Raw genomic sequence first — 21,578 nt, forward strand, 5'->3', positions numbered from 1 at the left:
TTAACTTCAGTTTAATGGTTTCGCCGTGAAAGGGTAACCGGCAGACAGACAGACAGAGTTACTTTCGCATTTATAGTATTAATTTTGATTCATTTTTAGACAATGTTCTCGAGACAAGTTATTAGATTTTTTAAACTTTACACCAAACCAACCTTATCAGAGAAACGAAACGGCGATTTTAATTACTTCATTGACCTTTTGGTGCTTAACTAACACACTTTTGGTGTTTTAGCAACTTCTTTTATTTATATCAGGTATGGTTTTCTTATTAAATATGGTCAATAATATATGTACTTATATATTCTTAGTCTTGTTTAGTTAGTCTAACTTAATAGTGAGTAATTTTTAATTAAAAGACTAATGTCTTTATCAATATTAATCTTAGTCAAAATAAACCACACAAATAAACAAAAAAATAAAAATACATTGATAGCGATAGGCATAATTTTTTGTAATTATTAAAACTTTTTATATAAATCATAAAAGACGTTCGTGTCGTATTTTTTAAAAAATATGGTGTTCATTTATCTGTCACTTGGTTATTATAGCAATTTTTTTACGTACATTAATAGAAATGTTTAAACTTTGTATGTATAGGTACTTACCATAGATTTTAAACAAAAAAAAAAGTACAATGTCAAAGTGAAATCAAAACTATTTGAATAAAAATACCTTAAGTAGGTACTAGATTTGTGGGATAATAAACACGAATAATTTCGGTAGAATATAAGTCTAACGATCATATTATCGTACTTAAGATAATCATGTGGACAGGAGTCAGAAGGACAAGAGAATATAATTTTATCGTGGTAAATATAAACAATTAAGTAATCAATAATGATAATAATTTGCGATAACCAATAGTGGGTAAAATAGAATTATTGTGCAATTTACAGTGCATCGTTTCTACGAAAAAAATCGTGTAAAAAAGCTTATGTCATGAGCTGTGAAAATGTGTGTTGTTTATTTATGTATGCTGCAGATTATCCATGCAGATAAATAAAATACACCAATTGGATTAGTTGTTAATAGTATTTGTTTTTTTTTTTTTTATAGATCGAGGAGGTTATGCAGCAGAAGGTGCCAAAGGTGCCTAGTAACATCAAAGTCCAGTAAGTCATGATTATTAATAAATAATTATTATCTACTATGTACTAATAACATTTATTTATCGTACGATAATTTCTAAACTAATTGCAAATATTATTACAATGTTTTATTAGATTTGTTAACTGGTAGTGCCATCTATTACGAAATGAAGTAAACTTTGGCTCCTTTCTTATAGATGGCGCTGTTCATAAATTGTATAGTTACGTAGTTCCGTAGCAAAATATGCTATTTCGATTTTAACATCACTGGTTCGAAACCTGGTATCTCTGCATTTATATTTTTTTATAGGCAACCGCAAAGTTCTTCATTCATCCGTAAAGGCATAGCGGCAAATTTTTTTAAGACAACCTTCAGCTCTCGAAGCAAGGCGGTTCCAACCGCCACTTCCTTCTCGGTTCAAGAAACAAACAAAATAGGTAGTGCGGAGACTAAGCCTGTTACAAGAAATAGACCAAGAACCGGTAAATATGTCATACTTTTTATTTGTACAATTTATTATTATATATTAATTGATAATCTTTTTGCTCGGGTGGAATATATTATGTATTAAACAAGATGTCTAAGGTTACTATCAAGGAAATGTAGGCAAATAATCACGAGACCGACGCAGCTGGAGGGTACAAAAACCTGTCCTGTCTAATCACACAGTTTTTAAATTAGAAATATTCTCAGGTGCAATTTAATAAGCTTGAAGTTGAGCCCTAAGATTTGATTTACCGAAGAATTTACTCGTATGTCAAAATCCGGCTACAAGTATCATACAATATTTTAGTCAGTATGAGTATTACGTACCTAAAAATAGCTTCTTCGTAAATTTTTATTAAAAAATCCTATGATTTATAGTACCTAGTCGATTAAGATTGTTATAATTTTCTAAATATCTTTATATAATGTTTTAAGGTCGCAGGAATTTATAGTTAACTCGATTTCCACCCTACCAGTAAAAAAATAGCTAATTAGGTATATTTTTGGTAGGCCTTAATTATAAAAACATTATGTTTATGTTTAATACATACTATTTTATTTTTTATTTCTTATAAGTACCTCAAACTGAAACAAAGATCAGAAGACGGAATAGTGAAAGAAATCTAAGCCTTCGAATTGATAAAAACTTGGAATCTCCCAGACCTTTGAGCAACACGCCTACTTCGCCAGACTATGGGGGTAGTAGAACGGTTAAAAACGACCTCAGCTCCAATGTTTTGAAGATATTAAAAAAAGCACCCGCACCGCCAAAACCGGCGCCAAAAACTCCAGATTCCTTACTGCCGCCATCTTTGAAGCCGAAAGTTCCAGAGAAAGTTAAATTAAAACGTGAAAAATATGTAAACAACAATACTGTTTGGACAAACGCGAATTTAAAGAGTGAGAAAAAAATACCATCAATTAATATTCGGTAAGTATTAAACAAAACTATTATCATTTATCCATTTTAGTGGTGTTTGAAATCTCTTGTATTTACATGTTTTGAAGTACTTATAAGGATACTTAATAAATAATAATCTCAAAGTAAAATTTGCTTAACTAATTTAATCAGGCGATTGTATTTTGTTTTATCAACTTAAGTTTTCCCGCCATTGTCACAAACAAAAGATAAGTCATGTTAAATTATTCGGGTCATTGTAATTTAACCTTTAATGTATACTCATAGAGTCGCAGATAGACTTGGCACAATAACCGTAACTATACGAAGTCACACGTGACGAAAAATGTTTGTCTGTGCCTTGTATACCTGCCACTTAACTATACTGCTTTCTCTTTCGCACTCATGTCAATGTATATACACTACGTGTGTTGTCTCTCTTTGCGGTGGGGAATGTTTTACTCGTACTATAATACGACTTTTACGATGCGCTATCGTACCGTAAGTTAAATCGAATCACTTGAGTCTATTGAAATTTGTCGTATTATATAAGAAATGTGAGACCAGACTTTTGAGTTTTGAGCGACCGTACAGCAAGTTTGTTTGCCACGGTTGGCCGCGGACGTGTCCTGTTGGCCGGCGCTTTATTATTTCGAACTTTAAAAAAAAACGAAACGAACTTTTAATAATGGTGTGTTTATAACTAGTGTCTACTGGTGTTGTGTGATCGAATTTAATAAGTGTAGTGTGTTCGAGGTGTTATTGTCATTAGTGTTTAGCGTCTATACACAGATGTAACAAAATTTTTACTTAGTGTCTCGTTACTTGCTTTCTCGTGTTAACATACCACTACAGCGTGTTAGTCGAAAGTAGATTTATTGTGTTTCATTCATCCTTTATATTTAGATTGAATAAAAAATTTAAACGTTGCATTTAACTGAACTTATCGTCTGTATAAAGCAATTATTTCAAATATTTCCTTACGAAATCATAACAGTCGATAACTTCATATTTTAACATTACGGAATTAAAAATATCGTGTTAAGTAAACTATTACAATATTTACTGTATGAAATTTTAGCAAAATAAAGATAAGCAAGGGCTTGTAATAAATAGTGACATTTCAAGGACACTCTTATACGAGTCGCTTCTGAATACAGAATCAAAGCGATTAATCTACATTAATAGATAAAATATTATTCTTGGATGATATTCGTATATATTGCATAGATAATAAATAATTTAAAACTTTAAAATCTGATTATTAAAAAAAACAAACAAAAATTTAAACTCTTGTTCAGTACATTGCTTTATAAGTGATTTATTGAAAAACAGAAAACAATTTAAAAATTCATTTGTTGTTTTCTTAAATTTGACAGTTATTCTTTTTAAAAATCACTTTTTTAAATGGTTAATGTATAGACAGTAAAACGTAAGGTTTTTTGCATCAACGTTCATCCAATGTGCAGATTTAAAACGATTACAATTAAAGAATGAGTATGAATCAACTCGTTATTTGCTTGTGACGTAACTGTCGTTACTATTAAGGCCACACATGGAGATCAAAATGTCACCAATTAAAATAGCAATTAATTATTTTAATTTGGTTACAAGTATGAATATTACAGATTATATTAAAATAATATATAGTAAAAACCTTTAAAAAAACAAGCTATTATAGAATACAAAATTTCGTGTCTATGCTGTTGAATGTTAAGGTTTTTCGTCGGCTGGAGTTGATCTAGGCTTTAGAACCGAGTCAAACAACATAAAAATGTATTGTCATTGGATCTGAACCAATGTGCTTAATTCATTTGCAAGATTAAACCTAAACAAGCTAACAAATAAATATTGCAAGTTAAATAAATATAAAAGGAATGACGTTTTTCAGAACTTAACAAATTATATTAATCACTAACTGAACCTGCGGCTTTACCCGCTTGAAATTGATAAAACAAACAAACATCCATTTTATAATCCGAGAGGCGAATTAAATAAAAAAAATAAATAGACTTCATACGCCAATCAAACTATGTATATACGTAACAAATTGTATCTAAATCAGTTCAGTGGTTTAACGTGAAGAGGTATCAGAGTTGCTTTCGCATTTATAATATTAAGTATACATTAGTGTCAGTAAAACTGCTACATAGCAAACGCTCTCGCCGAAAACCTGTGAAGTCTCAATTGGTCCTCCAATTTATATCGCAATTCGCGTCATTCTTCTGTCACTGACTCAACAGTAACAAACAAGCTGTTATAAGTTGACCAAAATGGACTTAGTTTAACATACAAGATCCACTTTATAAATATACAAACTTAAAGTACCCGTATTGTAAAGATAAATATGAGTGAAACCGTTATTAAGAAGTATCGAGTAAAAGATAAACTGTCACAACTTTTTTCTTAACCTTAGATCGTGTAAATGGGTCAAAAAAATGTGAAACCCATTTATAACATGATCTATTTGAAATTTATTTCGTCATTAAAGCGAAGTTAGTCAATTTCAATTACCACTAAAACATTTGACCTATTTCATTTTACTACATTTATCTCATTTTTAATAGATTTATGTTTACGAAATCTTTTGACCAAATGATGCATCTTTGAACTATTGAATTTATTTCCAAGCGATATCACTAGGTCGGAGACTAAACAAAATTACTGATTGTTAAAACGTCAAGCTAAATGAAGATCTGTATGTTTTTGGCTCAATTAGTGAACTTTCTTTTATTATTGCTTAGTATCTTGCAGTCTGAGTATACAATGTACATAGTATTTGATATCAATTGTATGCGTAATTGGAGCATTCTCTAATTAAAAACACTAAAGGTTACGTAAAAATAGTGACCAAGATGCTTTCTTTATAAGTACCAGATTTAGATGATAAAAAAATATAAATGTTAGCGTTTACTGATTTTTATGCTGGATTCAGAGATTGAATTATACACAATGGTTATAAACATTAATTAGTAGAATAACAAGGCACATTGGAGATTTCTTTCTGTATTTTCTTGGTAGAATTCAATTTCTGGAGTAATGTGTGAAGTGAAGCTTTTCATCCGTAAACGAACTTGTAAAAAGTCGACTTAAAACAGGATGCTTAACTGATATTTATGTTTCGTGTGTTTATTTGTAATAGCAACAAATGCGTGTTGGATAATTATTATCAATAACAATCGATAAATTGTTCATGAACTTTATCAAATGTGGCGAATTTTTGAGTAAAATATCTTTCTTTTGAAATTATTAGGTGCAGTGCACTTCTGTAGTAATAAAAGGCATCAGGCACGTTATTCGAAAGTATATATTGAAAATTATAATAAAAAGAACAATAGTAGAATATTTAATTATTTGAACAGCCAGTAAATAAAATACTAGCTTCAGACAAATTGGTTCATATTGTGTTCATTGTTTCTTTTAAATAATGTACAAATAGTCTAAAAATATATTGCTGAAAGATGAAAAAGAAATCGTCTTATTTATATCAATGTATACAAGAGTTGACCAGACTGAACATGTTGTGACCATTGCCCCATTAAGGAGCGTGCGAACAGAGAATACCACACCTTATTGATCCAAAAGATGCATCTGGTAATATTTTCATACATATCAAGTTTTATTTTCACGTACCAGCTTCTTGCCCGTGTATAAATAAAACTGATTCATAAATCTTCCAATATTAGGATTATATTCATAGAATAAAATTTTATTTATACATTTCTATCATTAACTTATTTTATGAAAAAGAAATCACCAATTCATTATTGTTAATTTTATGGTTATTGTATAACAAAACACAAACAAGTATAATTGTTTACGTTCATTATAAGTTTTTAGAAGTGATAAGATATTCAATCAGGAACCTTTACAGCTTCCTTGATCCATTGCTAGCAAATAAGGCTGTAGTATCTTAGGTTCTGGATAAGATACGTTATCGTGTCAAATTATGTCATTGGGTGTCGATGTTGCCAATGTTTTCAACCCCATGCTTTACAAAACAAATTTAGCATTGATCCTGTGCCTGTTCTCATCCTCAAGACTTGTCAAACTTAACCTAAATAGATCAGGAGAACAATTATTTGTCTGATATAAAGCTACTGTATTCTCGAAAAATGGCTCTAGCAATGTCGGAATTTGAGTGAATTGCTAATCTTCAGAAACACGTGGTATCTCAATCTCATACGATCTTGTTTACGACACATCATGCAGCAGATGCTTTTGATTTTCCTCTGAGATATGAGATCTGAGTACACTATGCGTGATAATTAGTTATTCTGACGTTGAATGAATATAAAACACGTTGGCATCGTAGACATACACCATCATTAATATTCTTTACCACAAAGAATCCTTTAATGCCATTGCGACGTCCGACGGACGCTCCAAACATTAAAATAAAATGAATCGTTAGTGTCTTTGTAGAGAAATTTTATGCCAAGGTTTCCAAGTTAAGGATCTCATTAAAAAGTATAAGATTCTGAATTGATTAGTACCAGTACCAGTGATAAGGATTAAAAGTTTATTTCACCATATAACTCCATTGCAGTTTATCAAAATTATCACAAATATCAAAAATTATGAATAAGTAGACATAAGGTTTTCTTTAATCTTCATGTGAAAGGATTGATTTGGGAGTAAAGTTACCACCGTTATACACCGTGGTGTAGTTACGCTATCTATAATGTCAAGCAAATTAAAGATACGTACATCAATTTGAGAAGGTGACCTTGTGTTAAGGATCATTATTGATCCAACTACTAAGCCATTTCGTTTTAAAACTACCAGTTCTCTAAATTCTAATGAAAAATACAACAATAACTATATAACTGAGCAAAATATATATAAAGCAAAATTTATACATATATAAAGCAAAATATAAATAATAAGGACAAGAGCATTTCATCCTTACATCGTGTTTTGCGCAAACGCAAATTATTATTTCTAAAAATATATCTAGTTAAGTGCAAAAACTTCTCATCGAAATAATGCAGTCTCGCAACACAGATCCAGTTAAACAACTAGTCAAATGTTTGAAAAGTATTCTTGAACTTGAAGAAACGAGAAAAAGGAAACCGTCGTTTCACAACCAGTTGAGAACGTCGTGAATCGTGACACTGTTTTTTTTTTGTGATAGGTTTTATTTATAAAATAACGAATGATTATTTTACGCTGTTTCGTTACCAATTTTTAACGATACCCATATAGTAGCTACAAAATACTGCGTACGAAATGATATTTATATATTAATGGACTATGGATTTAAACATTCGATCCACATTGCTGTCGAATTATAAATTATAATAGAAATTCATGAAACTTATAGATATATATATTATTATACTTTCATGGATTATATTCTATTTAAAAAAAATCGTATTCATTGAGTAATGTCCAGGACTATATAAAATTGCAATACAACCCTATGTTCAATAACATTTAATCCGACTGAAACCGCATACCAACCGTTATAAATAATCCTGAAATAATTCTAAGGATGTGTATCGTTGTAGTCTCTGACAGTGACTAATAAGACACGTAAACAGATTTAGTAAACCCAAGTCTTCGTGTAACGAAGTAGCTAAACGAGTGACTTTTAAGTGTACCGTATAATAATGTTATTTTAAACCGAACAAAACCTATCCTTGAATCACACTTGGACAAATAACTGTTATCAAATATCGCGTATTGGTTTACGGTGACGCATTTAAATATATAATAAGTATTCGAACTAAGTATGTGTTAAATAATTAATTAGAGATATCCTGTTTATAATAATAATAATTACTTGGTGTTGAATTATTGGATAGCTGGTTGAGTCGAGGTTGAGTATTGTTACATTAGCATTTAGGAAAATAACACAATTTCTTCACGCACATAAATGAAATATCCGTTTTTAATAATAAATAAATAATTAAAAATAATTTATATTCCATTTCAGTACTATTTTTAAACAACATATAAAAGCACTTCTATCGCTTTAATTACTGTTAATCTTACCAACTATTTAGGTACGTAATATGTAAATAATTTTCTTGTGTTCTAAAATGATTTAAAGTATAAATTAATAAATTGTTTGAAAGAAAATGTTGTTGCAACTTGCAATTGTTAACGCGTATGAGCATCTCGATAAAGTAATGACCTTCGACAACGTGTGAAAAATTTAAGTTGGTTTACACTAAGTACTGACGATAAACTATTGTAGTAATTTTATATTATATTTGTATACAATTGTTCTTAGATATTTATGAATAAGGAATCGACCGTTCCCTCGTAAAATTTTCAAATTAACCGTGGTTTGCTAGGAGAGCGATAACACATAGCGGTTGCTATAAATGTAAAAAATGCATATGTTGCCATATATTGACGACAATGATGTTCTTCCCGATGGAGGCTATAAGAATATAAAAGTGCATATGTGTTTCAAAACACAGGGATCCCACGTAAATGCGCCATAGGCTATAGACAGTGGTGATCCCTTATCATCCTATGGCCTATTTGCACGTCGACCTGCCTATGACATAACGTATATATAGCCGCCGTTAAAATATGACACCGATATTGTAGTAAATCTGAGCTTTATTTTATATCAAATGGTTCTTATTGAATGAATATTTATTTATTTATTTATTTATCCTTTATTGCACTTTCACAAATTACATTATTGCTACACAAAGTGGCATGAGGTGCAACAGGCGGCCTTATCGCTCAGCAGCGATCTCTTCCAGGCAACCTTTGGGCAGAGGATCATAATATTTACATTTATTATTGTCATAGTAATGTTGAAGGATCACTTATAACCTTACGATAAAATGTCTTCACGATCTTGTATGAACTATCTCGTGTATGCAAGATCCTGTAGTCGGTAACTGAATAAAATCCACGAGGTTAATTAGAAAACAATGGTGGATTCTCTCCCACGACGTGTTAAACTAATGAATACCTCGTTGAGGAACAAGAAATTGTGTGGCATTGTCAAACATATCGTCAACGTTTATAGAACTTATTTATAGTTATGTTGTGTAAATGAAATTTTTTATCTCATAATGCCTAAAGAAAATATTAAAAAAATACAAATTAAATTATAAAAAAACCGTTTTAGTATTTTATTTTTTTAAGTAACTTTTCTCTAAAGTGTAATGTTATTCATACTTTTTAATTCGTTTTTTTTTTCTATATCGTCATGTGGCATTCAGAAGCGCGAATCTGAGAAAATTACATTTTTGTTTCTTAAATCGATAGTATTTATCTAAATACTATCGATATAAGGTGAAATATATTATGTAATGTAAAATGGAATATCGTTAGATATTTTTCATATCTACTATGTTTTTGACATATGTATATGTGCACTATCATCATTAGCTTAAAAAATAAAACCATTGTAATTATATACAAATATTTTTATAATAATTTAACCGAAATACTCAATATAATTGTTACACGTTATAATGATGATATTATTATAAAAATATCTATAGGTACGGCATCCTTTAAAAGGATTTTTCAGTTTAATTTGGTGTTGGGGCGTTTTGCAAGTTTGTTTTGGTAGGTACCATCCACTCATCATTTATTCTATTGCTAAACAGCAATACTAAGTATTGTTGAGTTTGATTTGAAGAGCGTGTGAGCCAGTCTAACTACAGGCACAAGGGACATAACATCTTAGTTCACAAGTTGGATGCTGCATTGGCGGTGTAATTGATCGTTAAAAAAATTCAGCTGCTATAGTCTTTGGGCAGTGGTGACTACTTACTATCACTTGGCCTATTTGCCAGTCCACCTACTTATATGACATAACACAAAAAAGACGAAATCATATTATTTATATCAAAGAAAATGGCTATATATTCTGTAGCCCTTCTCAAAAAAGTTAATCCTTTGATTAACGCTTACGAATTAAGACACTAACTCTTCTTTTAATGATAATTTTGAAACTGTTCATAAAAATAATCCCTTCTAAAATGACTGTTGATTATAAATACACAACAGACACAACAAAATTCTCTGATATCCAGAATATCATTAAACTTGGAATAGGTCTCTTGTAATGAGCCCTACTTAACTACTACTTGAAATTAAAATTAAATAGCATTATACAATTCATATTATGTAAGAGTTTCTATACCAATTATATATCCTCTGTGGAGTCGATCATACCAATAGGCTACTTTCACTCGACATGCGGGCGTTTGAACAAGACAATATGTTTGTACGTGATTGACTGATGAGATTACATTATATGAACGTGCTGTAATAGACGTTACTATTTATTTTCATATTGATTAGGGTTTCGCTTGTGTATAATAGTCATTTGTTTCTTGTTATACCACCTGTGCGACATATTATGTGATTTTGAATTTATATATCATGTAGAGCGTTAATTTATGCAGATTATCCGTAAGGCAATGTAGGAAGTAAGGCTTTAAAATCGTTATTAATGAAATTGTTGACGTCAAATATTGTTCTTATTTGAATAGAGTGATATCACATCTTTCTCTTACAGTAATATAGACTCCGTTGCGATAAAAAAAATTGGGAGACTTGCATCGATTAGGGACCCGACATGTTTAACCCGGTCCTGAAAGTATATCAGAAGTTATAACTGTGTCGAAATACAGTAATTTAGTTGGTGATAGAGTCTCGTGCAAGCCCTTATGGTTATGAACCACTTACTGCTTAATCCAACGCCAAACAACAATAAGTGTTTGGTGGGTGAGAAAGTTAATATAATTTATGTTAACATCTTAGGTTCTGATTCTGATAATTGGTTAAATAATTGATAATGATAAATTAATTATATAAGGAAGGCTTATTGTGGAAATAAATATCGGAGAGAGTAATCATAAATGTTTATTACCATACATACATAAATACTTATTATTTTATTTATAGATGAATTCTCTAAACATGGAATGGACGTTATTAGTGTTTTATCGGCCGGATATACCATTTTAAACCGTGTGAATTTTTCTGAACCTTCCAATGAAGCGTTTTAAGCGTTCGTCTGGTGTCGGGATAGCATCCCATCGGTTAACGCATCCGCAAGAAGGGACGGCGGAATCAATTTACATGCAGCTTACACTGCGCCGACCCTAAATAAATCGTAAAAGATCAAGATTAATGATGAATAATGGAATTAGAATTAGATTTTTACTAAAAAGACTGACTTTGAAGGATTGTTGATACTGTCAGTTAGGGGCGCACAGTTACTCGTCTGACGTGAAGTTATTATTGATGTGAATTCGTGGAACAAAATAAATGAAGGCCTGAGAATTCGTAACCACATCTAATTTTATTGAAGTGCCATTGGTTATTTTTGCGTTTGTAATACCCAATTAAACATAATTTTGTTGTGTATTTCTTAATTTCTCATGTCAGTGAACGTGCTTATAAGTATATTTTCTGTATCGGTCGTGCATGTTGCTTGGGACCAGATACAAATTGACTATGAAAATAATTATCCGTTGCATGTAATTCACAATATTTTGTACACGGAGGATTTAACCACAATGTTGCGGTTGAATAACAACTGTTTCTCCAAGTTAGGACAATATCAAACATTGCTACTAAATGTAAGAAGCTCCCATCTACCATCGAATTCAATTCTAATAACTTTTCCGGGTACCAGTCACTCGCCAACCGGTTATTTTTGGTTAGCAGACAACTATTTAAGCATTTGTAATGACGTGATTTGCGGTTGTGGAAATTTGCTCAAAGTACGAATTTGGTACAATTTATTTATTTATAGTACAAAACTGTATGCATATCATTACAGGACATGGTCCTAATTCGATATTACAGCACGTTTAACAATATTTAAAATAAGTCTACGTTATATATGATATAGTCCAAGTTATATATAAGTTATAGCTATAGTTGTAAAACACATAAAACATGAAACACAGTTCACACTGTTCGCTCTTTCTTGATATTTTTTGTATTGAAATATGTTGAACGTGTCTAATTAAATTACAAGTTTATTGAAGATATTGCATGACAGTGGACATGTATGACTTTAAATTTTAGCTATATCTATGATTTTCTATATCGCTTTTCGCTGTCAGTGTAAGAAGTATTAGCCATCTTTTACTTACCACTAAACCTGGGAACTAAGATGCTATGTCCCTTGTTCCTGTAGTTACACTCACTAAACCTTGAAACCGGAACACTGCAATTATATTGCGGTTTGGCGGTAGAATTAATGCGTGGTACCTACCCAAAATAATTTCAGTTTTGTATCATAACTTTAACTTCAATCTTGCGACATATTTAATAAGGAGATACATTTGTGATATATTATTATTTACTAATGTAGGTTATTTTCCATTGATATCCCATAACAATACAGTCATGGTAATGATTATGCAATATTTCATCAATTGTCATCGTGACGTATTAACACATTAAACATTCATGATGCAGACAACAGAAGGAGCGTTTTTCCGATACACAGCCAAGTAAAGACATGGGTATAAACGAAGATCAGGCGTGATCTAGATAAATGTTCATTATGAATATATAATAATCCTCAGTAACGTGTATAGGTATTTAAATTATGGAACCAATCCTAAAGATCATCAACTAGAGGTAGTGGTGGCGTATTGACGTGGTAAGGAGACGTTATACCGGGTGAAGATCTTAAATTTTCTGCCTTTATAGAAAAAATAATAACTCAAACATAATCGGGGTAGCAAAAATAGTATAAAATTGGAGTGACGCTTCATCATGCTGTCAATGTTTTTATATTATGCTATGTGTATTTATCGCCCGCGGTTTTACTTGCGTTTTTACTTGCATGGTCTTTTTACTAATATATCCTTTGTAATTTCTTGGGGTTTATAGCTAGCTTCATACCAAATTTTAACAATATCGGCTGATTGGTTTCGCCGTGACAGACAGAGTTACTTTATACTTTACTTTAGTTACTTTATAACACTTGTATATTTACTTGGTGATAGGGTTTTGTGCAAACCCGTTTGATTAGGTACCACCCACTCATATTCTACCGCTAAGTAGCAATATTTAGTATTGTTGTGTTCCGGCTTGAACGGAGAGTGAGCCAGTGTAACTACAGGCTACTAAAAATATGTTTTTTTTTTGAGCGCGCATCACGTAAAAAACCGCTGATTCTTTTATAATGAAATTTCTATTTTTGTATTCACCGTGTTTCATAGGCTTATACCCAAACACAACATAAATCAAAGTACGATGGAGCCACAGTAAGTCAAGTGGCTTCTAGTTAACTATATATTACAAGCTGGGGGCAACAACCCCTGGGGTCGGAGTTTACTAGTAAAATTGTTTAATTCATTTCAAGTAATATAATTTTGAGTATTTAATGATTAAATTCCCCGTAAATGAGGTCATTTTATAATACATAGTATATAAATATTCTTGACATTAAACTGTGTTATATAAACAATATTATATATCTGGTTAATATTATACCAATAATTACTATGGCGCCGATAAGTCGTATAATCTGCAATGCCCTGGCCCTTCCCGTCTCGGGTTACTCTCCATCGGTCTAGAATATATCATATCATGTCATTCGTGGTTCAATTGCCTTGTAAAATTTAATTATATTACAACTTATGTACCAGATAGCCCATATAAATAAAGCGTATTATTATAGCTTTACTTCCAACGGTAATCTTGGAGTTAATTTGTTCAAGCCTCTACCCTCTAAAATCCTAAGACGGTCATACTAAAATTTCGATAGTGAACCTGCCTTGTTATAAAACCTGCAGAAAAATTTATAATAGACAGATTCTTGGCGTTGGCTCTAATATAACGAGGGTATTAGATATTGCTTAAAAACACGAAACATGTGTCTTCAATATGGCGGAATTATTTGATTAAAATTAGATATTGTAAACTCGGCGATAGCCGATAAGTAAATTTACGTATTAGGGCCTGAATTTTTATCTAAAAGGCTTATGGCTAATAATAATAAAATTAGCCTGTGTATTATATTTTATCCTATTGAATTAGTTCAAGGGCCGAGATGGCCCAGTGGTTAGAACGCGTGCATCTTAACCGATGATTTCGGGTTCAAACCCAGGCAGGCACCACTGAATTTTCACGTGCTTAATTTGTGTTTATAATTCATCTCGTGCTCGGCGGTGAAGGTAAACATCATGAGGAAACCTGCATGTGTCTAATTTCAACGAGATTCTGCCACATGTGTATTCCGCCAACGTGCATTGGAGCAGCGTGTTGGAATATGCTCCAAACCTTCTCCTCAAAGGGAGAGGAGGCCCTTAGCCCAGCAATGCGGAAAATTTGAATTAGTTCAAGAAAATATTTCAAGTTTTTGTAATGTTGTTAAATTTATAAGTGCATATTAAGAAGCGGGGATTTTAGAAGATGAATGTATGTATCACACACAAATATACGTTAAAAATGCTAATCGCAAAATTCCTGGGTTATTTGATTGTTAGAATTTGTTATCAGCTCTAACGACATAACTCATTTGTTCTTTAGAGTAAAAACTAAACAAATTATAAATGTGAAAAGTGTGTTTGTTTGTTCGTTACGCTTTCACGTCTCAAATTCTCACCATCATGAAAATTTACATTTACGTTTTCATATATCGAAAAGGACATAAGCACCTAACACCTGCGATACAAAGAGAATAGTATTGAAAAAGTATATTAGTCATTTCCAAACGAAACCCGAGCGCAATAATGGGTCATTACTTACTAAAGAATATTTAATTTAATACGTATTTTTATAGCCTTTATTTTCAGCGCATTAAGAACTATATTAGACTGTTGTTATATAACGGTCGTGCGCTTAGAAATCGAGGTCCCAATTCATAGGTTAGATTTGAAGGTCAGTAATGGCGCCAATCAAAATAAGTGTACGGGTTTTAAATGATGTTTTTGTGTCAAATATTTGTTAATGGCTGGTAGATATTCTTTTTAATAGTTATTAAATGTAAATAATTTATACAAATCGATTTTTGATTAGTATCGAGATAAGTACGTCTGTTTGTGTCCCACGGCTGCGAATTTAAATAGTTCAAATCAATCATTTAATGAATTACTTGGTGGTAGGGCTTTGGGGAAGACCGTCTGGTTAGTTACGCCACTCATCAGATATTCTACCGCCTTGCTTTGTTGTGTTATTGTTGTGTTTTATTTGAGTGTGATTAAGGCAGTGTAATTAGTACAAAGGACATTACATCTTGATTTCCAAGGTTGGTGGAACATTGGCGATCTGAGGAATGGTTAATATTTCATACAGCGCCAATGTCGATGGCGTGACCACTTATCGTCAGGTGGCCCAATTGCCTGTCTGGATACCTATATTAAAATAGCTATTTAGATAGAGAGATGGTGTCAATTATACAGAAAAATACCAGAGGTTGGTAAATAGTTTTTACCTTTAATAAGTAATCAAATTAAACTTAAATATACTTTACTCAAGTATTGCTCTGATGTTAGATGGTACTATCAACACCAAAAGTTGGTGCAAATTTTGGCCCCGGTTGGTTGAAACTGGTTTTAAATTTGCAAGATTTGATGGAAACATTTCAAACGACATATGAGTGTATAAAAAATCTACTAATTATATATAATTAGTAGATTAAATACCAGGAGTAGTTTTGTTTGAAATATATAATGCCGACCCATTGATCTACTCTCAAAAACGATATACCCATCGCTGTGAGCGATAAAAATAATATAAGACTGCAATACAGACTTCCATATTGGATGTGGCGCGGAGCTACGCGGCCACGGCTGGTCGTTCACCCATTCCTAGCTGAAGGGTGACCACGTGACGCATGCTTAGGAGAACTCGATACTTAATAACATGACCACTATAACGGATTGCGATTGACGATTTCATGATGAGTTTATCAAATTTAACATTATTTAGATTACATCGTCTTCATACGTTTTATAAATTTTCTATTTGTTATATTTTCTGACGATTAAGTTAAGCAGCGTGGTGGAATAAGCTCTTCAAATTTAGAGGAGACCATAACCCAACAGTGGGACATTGATAAAATGTTACTTTATTTTTTATTCTTATGTTAAATATTTTGATACTAGATAAATGTTGAAGTTAAATAAAAAAATATATTTTTAATTAAAATTTTAAAAGTTAACGGTGTCATTATTACTAATGGTCACCCTACACGATACCACAAATCGAGGTATGCCATTCAATAGTAACGTAAACTTATTAATTCTTTGCGAGATTTATAGATATATGGCACGATTAAATTATACATATATCAATAAATATTAATATTTATAATGACAACACTGATTATAATTCATGTCGTGTTCTTGAATGGAATTCTGACACATGTATATACATTATCCACTAACCCGCAGTGCATCAGCGTGGTGATGGTCTACCAAAATAATGACCTCATTAGAAGTTATTTTTCCACCAGTAATATACGATTTGATAATATTGAGAACCGTTATTTGATAACCTATTATTGGATATAAATAGTCACGATTTAGTTAAAAATAAGTTTAATGAATTACGCACGGGCAGATCCGCAGCTTCAGCTAGTTCTTAATAATCTTATTCTTATCTTATGCGTAAATAAAATCAATCGTCCATTTTTGTTTATTTCTCATTCAACAACAACCATAGTCGGACTTCATTAGCATAATAATTAAAGTAATATTAATTCAAGTCGTCTCTTTTATGCACTTCTAAATAATTATAAATCTAACATATTACTTAGATAGCTTTAACGTTAGATAAATTTAACGTTTATCACTCATAATATTTTTTACGAAATTTAGTTGAGTACGGTCTCTATAAAACCGTTGGTGGCAGAGGTCAAAATGGTATCGATACGCTGTTATCATAACGGTAACTCTATTGACTTTTATTGGAGGAAAAAAAAACACTGTATATAAATGTATAATGATATCGATAAAATTAATTAACTTATAGGAAAAAACTTGGATTATCGAAGACTATCTGCGCCGCGCAGTTTTACCCTTTTCAAATATTAAACGTCAATACTCCACCCCGGTGACCGAAGCGTGGTGTTCTATAATTTACTTTTTTACCTTTATTATTTACCTCCTCAATAAACGAGATATTTATCGCTAATATATTTTTGCAAATCGGTCTGGTAGATCTTGAGATAGCGCAACAGATAACAAAATCTTTAGCATTGTAATATTAGTAATTATCGTTCATGTTATTATTATATTCTTGGTGGTAGGATTTTGTACTTATGACGAAAAAAAATACAATAATATACCAAATTCGAAATCATATTTCGTCTTTTTGTTAATGCATAAAAAAGTTTGGTTAAAAGTAAACATCTGGATAACAATCCAGAGATAATACCAGATGTCTCAAATATAATAATCAACTGGTTAAATAAAATAGAACAAATAGGTGTTAAGACATAATTTTAGTTATGATTTTTTTATAAGTTTTTTCTGCAATAAATTTAAATTTAATAAATATGGCCCTCCCCAAACTCTGGTAGCGAACGCTCCTGCTAGGTAATGACCGGTATGCGTTGAAATCCCTTTTAATTTGGGTCTATTATTAACAGACACGATTTGCACTATAAAATTGCATATGTCCGTGTCCAAATGAATATAAATTGTCATAACGATCGATTGAACGAGTTCATTTGTTGTAACTCTATATACAAATATAGGATAGTATAAAAATGTTGTCCGTATAAAAATACACAAAGGTATCAAGGTCAAAGTGTCGAAGTATCGAAACCTAGTTACCAAACAAATATACCCTAAACAATTGAAGTATTATACAGATTAACAAAATTGATTGATTCATAAATCTCGAAAGTTTGAATGAATGAATGGATGTTTGTTACTCAATCACTCTAGAACAGCTGAACGGATCTGAATAAAATTCAGTCTTGCTTTTTAACATCTGCAAAGTCAGTCCCCCCACCTCACACACGAAGCCATGAAGCTAGTAGATATCATATGAAAGTCCTCTTTGAATAAATTGCCCGATAAAAATAAATAACGGTGAAATCCGAGGGACTCAGGGTGTGGTGGCAGTCCATTCCCCTATATGCTAATTGCATACGAGTCGAGGGACGGTGCATGTCTTTTATGAGGGGTCTTAGATTTACTTCGATTCGATAAATTATATTGGTGATTGTATCTGGATATGTTACGGGTTATACTTAATTTATGATGGTAATAAAATGCTTTTTTTTAGTAATGGTAATATTTTATATATAGTTTTTCCGATTAAAAGAGAGTTACGTAATTTAATATGTTTGATTGAATTTTTTATAAGTGTAAAATCAAAATAATAAATATATTTATTCTCTCACAGACACAGACATTATAGTTTATATATTTCACGCGCCTTTATAATAAGTACAATTGTGTGTACGGGGAGGCAGGAGCCCAAACTAGTTTGCCCTGTACTAAGAATTCTGGAGGGGGGGGGGGGGAGATTCTAGGATAGGAATTATTTAAAATATTCATAATTAGAGAAAATGCTTTATTTTGAAATAAGTACAAAAAAGAAAAACCAATTTTTATTATCTGTCGATAAAAAGCACTACCACGCTAAACCGCTACGCGTGGGAAGTGTGTAAAGAGTTGTGACCGAATTAAATGATAATTTTTCTTCAATGAATTCTATATTGTACATTATATATACAATATATTTATGTATATATCCTTGATGTTATCATGAATCAATAGCACGTGTGACGCGACGGTACCTACCATCGTATTGTCGAGTTGTTATCTGTTATCTGATACGATGCGATAGGAAGCTATTTTCGTTAAGTAAATAAACGACTGACGTCCTTTCAAAGACGTCTGGGTTACTTGGGATATTGATTTTGTTAGTTCAAACGACTTGTAGGAAAACTTACCCATTCGACTTTGTATAAAATTACCGATAGCGACTTTATATAACGCTGCTATAGTTTGTATAGAAGAGTTTTCACAATTTATAATAGGATTAGTTGTAAACGCGGCTTGTCATAGGCTTTTGGTCGCTGGTCTCGGTAGCATGCCAAAGCGATCCCGTGGCGCCCACCGAAGGGACGGCGAGGGTATCGCTGGTTTTTTAGTGGGTATTCCGGTGTACTAGTCGTCTTGGGCATCGGCGAGTCCCACATACTCCCCACTTCCACGTGGGGGAATCGCGTAACGCAATTATCCAGCGAGAAAAAAAAAAGCAAACGGTCGCTCAGAATTAAGAGTCCTTTTAGACCGCTGAAAAATTAAACAATCACTAGTTTTTCTATGTTAATAAATTGTTGACTTCTGAGTCTGCAGTAATAAATGATTCAGTAGTTTAAAATTTCAACCATACCATGTTTAGACACGGCCTCTTTAAACCTTTTATATGTTAATGTATAAAGGTTCGATGTTTCCGATAGACGCTAAACAATAGTGATAATAATTCCGATCACACAACAGCCGACGCAGTGACCGTTACGTTATGCAAATAGAAACGAAAAGTAAAACGATAACGAATATGATATAAAATAATCAAGATGATGAAGTTCAAATCCTTGTTCCGTAGAGGACCAAGTCAGGGAAAGCAGGAGGCGACCTTGAAAGGCGCTCCGTCGGTGTCCAGCCTCGACTCGAAGCACCACAAAGTAGCCCCGGCTAGAGAAAAAACACATAAGATATTCGGATCCAAAGAGAAATTACACAAAGCGCATAAAAAGAAGGATTTAGGGAATAACAATGCTGTATTAGAGGATCCTGAATTGAGGGAGGGCTTAGAGTTCGAAGATGGGCAGGATAGGGATCATGATTACGGCAGCGCGGAGGAGCTGGGGGTGGGTTCCGTAGATGAACGGGGCTCCCAAGAGTGTATCAGCCTGCCGGTGACGCTGAACGCCGACCACATGCCGGGCTTCCAAGAGGTCGAGCTCAGGCCGAGAGTACCATCTGAGGTGAGTTAATAACATACACTATTGTCTTAATAATTTTTGACGAGTTCATTGTTTCGATGTGAACAATAGTTACTTTATCACACGTACTTTTACCTAAAACGGTCAGAGAAAGTTGAATTTTGTAACAAGAGGAGAAAACAATTGATGAAAAAACATATTAAACGAGGAAAAAAAACGTATAATTACATGTGAGTATTGTGATATAGTGTTATATTTTTAGTACAATGTTGTTTTCAGGTATCGCTCACATCAGGAGTCCGTGAGTTAGAATCGCTAAGGAGAGAGTTGGAAGCGAGCGCGATGGAGCGGGCTCAACTACAAGCTCGCGTGGACGAGCTGCTGGAGCGAGCCAATGAAGCGGATAGATTGCGGGCTGAACTTGAACGACTCAAGGTAATTGAGCAGCAACCGATACAATAGGAATCAAACATAGATTTATTATCACAAAATCTTGTCGTGTCTTAGAGTCATACTACAATATAAATTACAGTTCCATTTTCTAAAACGCTGATCAAAGTCAAATTAACTAATCCGGCTTTAATCTGAATGTTAATGATCGATGGCAGCCGATGACGTAATAGCTGACCAATAAACGTTCGAAGTTAAGTCAATATGTTGATCTGGCTTTGATCAACGTTTCTCAAAACGAAGATGTAATATAACTTTTTATCGTGTTCTTTCCTTTGGATTTAATTCTCATTTCATAAAAAATTAAATATTTATTATTCGATGAAAATGATATAAGAATTGACGTAAGAGATGTTTTCTTAAAATATGATCATGTGATGTTATCGGTTCCGTAGAACCACGAGTCGGAACGCGAAGCGGCGCTCGAGCGCCTTGCCGACGAGAACGGCGCGTTGCGAGCGCGGCTGCGCGGCGTGGCGCACTCGCCGCTGTCGGACAGCGAGAAGCGCCAGCTGCTGCTCGCGCCGGCGCCGCGCCGCATGCACTCCTCCGCGCCCGCCTCCATCGCGCTTGCGCACAATGTAATTACACCACTGGCTAGTCCTTTTTTAGTACACCAGAATACCCTGTAAAATACCAACGGTACCATCTCCGTCTCTTCAGCGGGCGACATAGCTTCACATGCTACCGTGGTGGTTAGCTAGTCCTGGGTCAAAACCCAGCTATTAAAATATCCGACTATAAAAATCTTGGTAAGAGTGTATAAACACGTAAAGCCGTGTTGAA

The 21,578-nt window shown here is 32.8% G+C and overlaps 1 protein-coding gene across 3 annotated transcripts in view; it reads left to right on the plus strand.

Annotated features, from left to right (window-relative positions):
• Positions 1–742: 742 nt before the first annotated feature.
• Positions 743–21,578, plus strand: part of LOC125072051 — a 38,689-nt gene continuing 17,853 nt past the window's right edge. For 2 of the 3 annotated variants that reach the window (XM_047682533.1, XM_047682535.1), the window contains exons 1-7: positions 743–809; positions 1,057–1,112; positions 1,399–1,571; positions 2,152–2,506; positions 20,003–20,384; positions 20,622–20,777; positions 21,188–21,373. In XM_047682533.1, the coding sequence (XP_047538489.1) occupies positions 765–809; positions 1,057–1,112; positions 1,399–1,571; positions 2,152–2,506; positions 20,003–20,384; positions 20,622–20,777; positions 21,188–21,373 (1,353 nt within the window). In that variant the 5' untranslated portion in view covers positions 743–764. Of the gene's footprint in view, positions 810–909; positions 955–1,056; positions 1,113–1,398; positions 1,572–2,151; positions 2,507–20,002; positions 20,385–20,621; positions 20,778–21,187; positions 21,374–21,578 lie in introns of those variants that run through there. The other variant, XM_047682534.1, reaches the window with a different exon arrangement.

The sequence above is a fragment of the Vanessa atalanta genome, chromosome 20 (genome assembly GCF_905147765.1).
Source record: "Vanessa atalanta chromosome 20, ilVanAtal1.2, whole genome shotgun sequence".
Taxonomy (NCBI): Eukaryota; Metazoa; Arthropoda; class Insecta; order Lepidoptera; family Nymphalidae; genus Vanessa; species Vanessa atalanta.